Here is a 5,919-nt window from a genome sequence, read left to right as displayed (position 1 = left end):
CGCATCCAAAATAAAAGTTTTTGTTTACATAATATATGTGTGTGTACTGTGTATATTTATTATGTATATATAAACACAAACACATGCATGTATATATTTAAGAAAAAGATGTTATGTTTATATATTATATATATTTATATAAAATATAAGTTATATGAATATAAATATATGCCATGATATATCGCATTACCGAATACCGGCACAAGTCTAATATATACATAATAAATAAACACAGTACACACACATATATTACGTAAACAAAAACTTTTATTTTGGATGCGATTAATCATGATTAATCACTTGACAGCACTAATTTAAATGTTATACTCTTGATATATAGTTCTGTTGCTTACAAATATTCACTAAGATTAATTGCATCAGTTTACAACTGATGTATACAAGGGGCACAAATGTAATAATTGGTCTTATATGCAATAAAGTTGAAGACCTTAAATGTAAAATTCTTACATTTTACACAATTTATTAAGAAGGTTCATATATTAATAAGTTAACCTATGAAGGTGTACCTTAATTTACAGTGCAAACCAGTAAGTATGAGTCAGTAACAAAGACATGAATGAAGCAATATTTTAAAAACTACACTACCATTCAAATTTGGTACCAAGATTTTTTTTATCCTTTATATAAATGTTTTCTTTGAAAGAAAACTTAATGGCACCAAACATTTAACCTGTGGTATAAAAAGGTAATTATTAAAATAATGACACAAAATAAAGTCATGGCATTTTAACGAGTTCAGTTAATACATTTACCTAAAATAATTTTAAACTAAACTAAAAAAGCCATAAAAGCAGTTCCCTTTCTTTTTTACAGTGGGGATTTACAGTCAGTCCATTAAAATATACTTCCAATTATTGTTTGGCATCATGTGATTTGAGGAATTTGCTGAGAGGTCAGGATTTGATACTCACTGTTCCGAGAAGACACTGGGATTCCTGTATGGCTCCATAGCAACCAAGGAATCCAACAAACATCATCACAGCACCGACAGCAATCAAGATGTAGATACCTACAAGAAGAGCATGATGTGTGTTATCATAAAGGAGAATCCAAGATCCCTCAACAAAACTAGGACCAAAGTGTGAGCCATAAAGAGGTGCTAAATTACAGTGAACAACCAAACTATAATCGACCAGTCATCCAGTAATGCTTTTTATATACCGAGGATGCAGTACTGGATCGTAACCAGCAGGAGTCACTGTGTGCTCACTGTGACGGGGCGGCAAGTTTACTTTAGGCAGAAGCAAAACTGCAGAACATTTGGAAGTCATGAGGGGCCAAAATTAACTTCTTGTTTCCATTCCCTCATTCCCATAAAAAAGCCTCAAGTTAACAGCAAATCAGGATTCTTATGTAACACGACGTGCACTGGTAGAAGGAAAAAAGAAAATAAAAAGCTTCTTAGAGAAAGAAAGAAAGAAAGAAAGCTCCCTCTTGTCTCAGTGTTTACATTGCTTAGGCTGAGTGATAACTGCTGTAACCATAGCAACTCAGCAGGCCTTAGGGTGCAGCAGCAGTGTTTGCATGGATGTTCAAATGGCAGCGAATAGAGACAGACAAAGAGAAACAGAAACAGAAAAGAAAACTCTTTCTCTTAAAGTCGGCATGAAATCAAAATTGACTTTATTTACTCTACTAGCGCACATTGCTAGTCTTGATGTGAACAATTAATCCGTGCAAGTTAATCCGCTGAAAAAAATAGTTTGTCTTGGTAATCTTTAATCAAAATCTGATCATTTGCTTCTGCTCTGGAATGGCTTCTCTGAATCCTTCTCTGATGATGTCAGTTTGACGGCTTGGGCAGAATATCCTTTTAAACACACCACCCCAACCGTTAGTTTGCTATGAGTGAGAGACAGAGAGGAGGAGCGCCAAAATAAAACCACGCCCTCTATTCAATATTCCGTTTCAGATGGAAATACGTCACTACACTGAAATAAAGTCGGCAGCAACTTCCGGTTCACGCGGACTTTAAGAAACAATCAGCAACACACACACACACACTGAAATGACTCAGCACACAGAATGAGTGAGCATGAATTATCCTGCAATTGTATCTTTCACTGTGGCAATACCTGTTCACTCTTGCGTGTTAGCTTCTGTATTTTTTTAATTATTTTTTGTACCATTGTTTTTTAAATGTTTTTTTTTTGTTGTCGTTTTGTTTATTAACATCATTAGCTACATTATTTCTTCTCTCCAGCAAAATAAAATAAATTAAAATAAAACAAAACAATATTCCAATGTGGTGAACTGTTCTAAAAGCTGTTTTGTCAGGTTTAATCAATTCACTGATTGATTCTATCTTCTCAATCACTCAGCACAGGAGCAAATGGATGTAAGGCACATACATGATTGATTGGTTGACATGATTGAAAGGTTGGGGGCGTGATCGGCTTGGAATGCATTTTCAAATCCACATTGACTAGTCTACACTGATCGCAGGGTATTTAATGAAAATGCAATTGAAACATCTTAAATGTAAGTGTCAATGCATTTAAGAAAAATAAAATATTTAAATTACCATTTTTGCAACCGTTTTGCATTTTGCTACAATTATCACGTGGTATCACGATGAAAATACAATCTCAAGTGTCCTACCCGCAAGTCTAAATGCATTTAGGAAAAATGGCATTTAAATGATTTAAATTTTGCTACAGTTTTTGCTTGAACAAGTTCTAATCAATTTGGGTAATACAATTTCATTTTAATTTGGCAACTTATAAAGCATTAAAATATGTTTTTAATTTACATATTAAAACTAGTGTAGAAAATGGCAAATGTAAATTATATAATTTAATTTTCACTTTCATTTTGTACTAAATGTTGCACATATGGTATGGGAAAATGTAAATTTAAATACAGAAATACATTGCCATTTTACATATTGCATTGTCATTTTGCATATTACATTTCAAAATTAATTTTGCTACCCATATGCTTCCATACTTAAAGTCCGCATGAAATCAAAATATACTTTGTTAGTGCACAGTACTAGTCTTGTGGTGAACAATTAATCCATAAAGTTAATTCACAGAAAAATTTGTTTGATAAAAAGTTTGATAATTTGATTCCCCTCTAAAATACGTCCAAATATTGAAGTAAAGTTGGTTGCAACTCCTGTTTCACACAGACTTTAAGGAAACAACTGCATGTCAGCACTTTTTAAAGGAACAGAACAGAAAACTCTCTCTCTTAAGAAACAATCAGCCACACACAAATTGAAATCGCTGTGACTCAACACACCGAATATGAGTGAGCACGAATTATCTTCCAACAGCATGCTGTTGGAAGATAATTCGTGCTCACTCATATTCGGTGTGTTGAGTCATAGCGATTTCAATTTGTGTGTGGCTGATTGTCAACTGTTGTCACACCAGTTCACTCTTGCACGTTAGCTTCTGTTTTTCTGCATTTTTACGTATTATTTTTTCATTTGGCATTGTTATTTATTTTTGTTTAGTTTAACATCTTTAGATGCGTTTTCTTTTCTCCAGCAATAAATAAATAAATAAATAAATAATCCAATTTGGTGAACTGTTCTGAAAGCTGTTTTGTCAGGTTTAATCAATTCACTGTTTGAATCAATTCACTGATTCTCTTGTCAGTCACGCAGATACTAGGGCTGGGTATCGATTCAGATATCCCGATTCAATTCGATTAAGCTGAAAACACCGCGAGCGTCATCCGCGCTTTAGTATGTGTAGTGTGCACAAAACAGTGTGCCGCGCCATCTGCCATTCATTCATTCATTGCAGAAATCATGGCGCCTTATGCGTGATATCAAATTCTTCCGCAGATTTATAGTATTACTATAGCATTTCACCTGAGCATTGCGAATCACGCGTATGGCCATGATAAGAGCTGAATGAATGACAGGCTTTCTGTTGTAACATCGCACAAGGTAAATAAGGGTGACATCTAGTGGAGAAGACTAATGATAAGATTCACCTTAATCAGATCTTGTTTTAAATGTGTGCTGAAATAAATCCCGGAAAAGATCGATTTGCGGCTTTTGAGAAGCGATATAAAATCGACATCATTTAAAAAAACGATTAATCGAAAAATCGAAACCCTAGCAGATACTGGACAGAACCTGAGATGTCCCTACCCAAAATCAAACCATCTACAGTGCATAATACCTACTGCATAATGTCTGCATGCTCATCATATTGTACTTGCATTGTAGGCACACTACAAAAAAACTGTTCAGCATCATTGGTTTAAAATCAAATTAATTCCTTGCTCTGGAAGTGTAATGCAAACCCTTCTTTCTTTGTTTCTCCATCTCTTATTCAAATTCAGTTGATCTTATCCTTCTAGCCCCCTCTCTCATGCTCCGGCCTGCACAGTGACACACCCAGGACACTTCAACTTACAAACTAAATATCCAGAGCATAATTCAATTTTGTTTTTAAAACATCTAAATGTCCTGCTGTCATTTAGCGACTGTGCCCATTCCCTTGCAAGAGAATTAAAAAAAAATCAATGCAATGTGGGGTGGTGCGGGAGGGGACTGACCGAGCCCTGATTCCATTTACTTAATTGCGGTGGGTAAGGGGCTAAAGGAACTGCCACCAGGCCATTTCTCAGTGTGACAGGCCTGAATGGAGCACTACGATGTGACTAGCATACTGAACAGCTGCATAATACACACCAGCTCTCCCTCTGTCACTTTCACTTTTTCTTTAAACAAACCACTTTCTTTTTGCTTCTATTAACTAGCTGTGCAGAGTGTGGTAAGTTTGAAACAAGTTTCATGTAGTCTTAAAATAACGGTGAATAATGTGAATAAGTAGAAGAATGTAAGGATATTTCTATGGCCAGGTGCTTCCTGTAGGGAATGAGCATCTTAATGACACATAACACTGAAGAGACCCCCATCTCTCTGTACTGGCCCCCCGGATCGAGGCACCGACTTCACTGTCTGCATCTCTGTCTGAGTGCATGTGAGTCTCGGAAAGAGTATTTAAAAATCACGTATGAGTGCAAAGAAAGTTGCCAAATGTAGCTGCTATTTTCGTTAATTCGAAGAGCAGACATCTGGCTCCTGGCCAGTGAAAGACAGGGAGTGAGAGAGAGAGATCTGGGCGTGTCACATGAGGAAAGGAACAATGGAAAAGAAGCCATTAGCAAAAAAACAAAACAAAAAAGGAGAAGAATGGGAAAAGGAGGACTGTGAACAAAAGAGTATGAGAAAAATGAGACAAAGGTGGTAAGAAAAAGAAGTGAAAGAGTGTACAGGGTAAAAGTGTGGACACCGTTTAGCAATTTTTCAGGGGAAAAAATCTGTCATTTCAATAGGAATCTACGCAATCAGAAATTTTGTGCGACAGCGGAAAATTTCCTAATGCAGATTTTGTAATGGATTTAAGTTGGTCACATGGATTCATCATGTTGACTTCATCCATCACACTATTGGCAATAGACAACTGAACTTTTTTTGCCCGCAAAATTTTTCAACAGGTTTCAAACTGTTTATGCAGATCAAACCATCAGAAAGCTGCTTGGTTTGAAATTGATTTCTGTGTTAACTATGCACAACAGTATTGACAACTGCAATTTTGATGAAATTTCGCTAATGTGACCACACCTTAAGGGTGAAAAAGGAATAGGAAAGTCAGTGCACACGCTGCAAACTTTAAGCACAAACAGATGATGCCAGAGTTCAGAGTTGAACCACAATGGAAGTAACGGTGAGAGGAAAAGCTGCAGCGAGAGAGAGAGCGAGAGAGAGACAGAGCGAGAGAGAGAGAGAGGGAGAGAGAGAGAGAGAGAGAGAGAGAGCGCGAGAGAAAGAGACAGCGAGAGAGAGAGAGAGCGAGAGAGAGCGCGAGAGAAAGAGAGAGCGAGAGAGAGCGAGAGAGAGAGAGCGAGAGAGAGTCAGATCTTACAGCA

The 5,919-nt window shown here is 36.5% G+C and overlaps 1 protein-coding gene across 2 annotated transcripts in view; it reads right to left on the bottom strand.

Moving 5' to 3' along the window:
* LOC107663969 (CD81 antigen-like) overlaps positions 1 to 5,919 on the bottom strand; it is a 26,249-nt gene that overhangs the window by 2,102 nt on the left and 18,228 nt on the right. For both annotated transcript variants that reach the window (XM_016454407.1, XM_016454406.1), the window contains exon 3: positions 933 to 1,030. In XM_016454407.1, coding sequence (XP_016309893.1) covers positions 933 to 1,030 — 98 coding nt within the window. The remainder of the gene's footprint in view (positions 1 to 932; positions 1,031 to 5,919) is intronic.

This window comes from Sinocyclocheilus anshuiensis, unplaced genomic scaffold, assembly GCF_001515605.1.
Source record: "Sinocyclocheilus anshuiensis isolate Anshui unplaced genomic scaffold, SAMN03320099.WGS_v1.1 scaffold2129, whole genome shotgun sequence".
NCBI classification, from domain to species: domain Eukaryota; kingdom Metazoa; phylum Chordata; class Actinopteri; order Cypriniformes; family Cyprinidae; genus Sinocyclocheilus; species Sinocyclocheilus anshuiensis.
The sequence above is the reverse complement of the archived record's forward strand: the minus strand, read 5'-3'. Positions and strand labels throughout refer to the sequence as shown.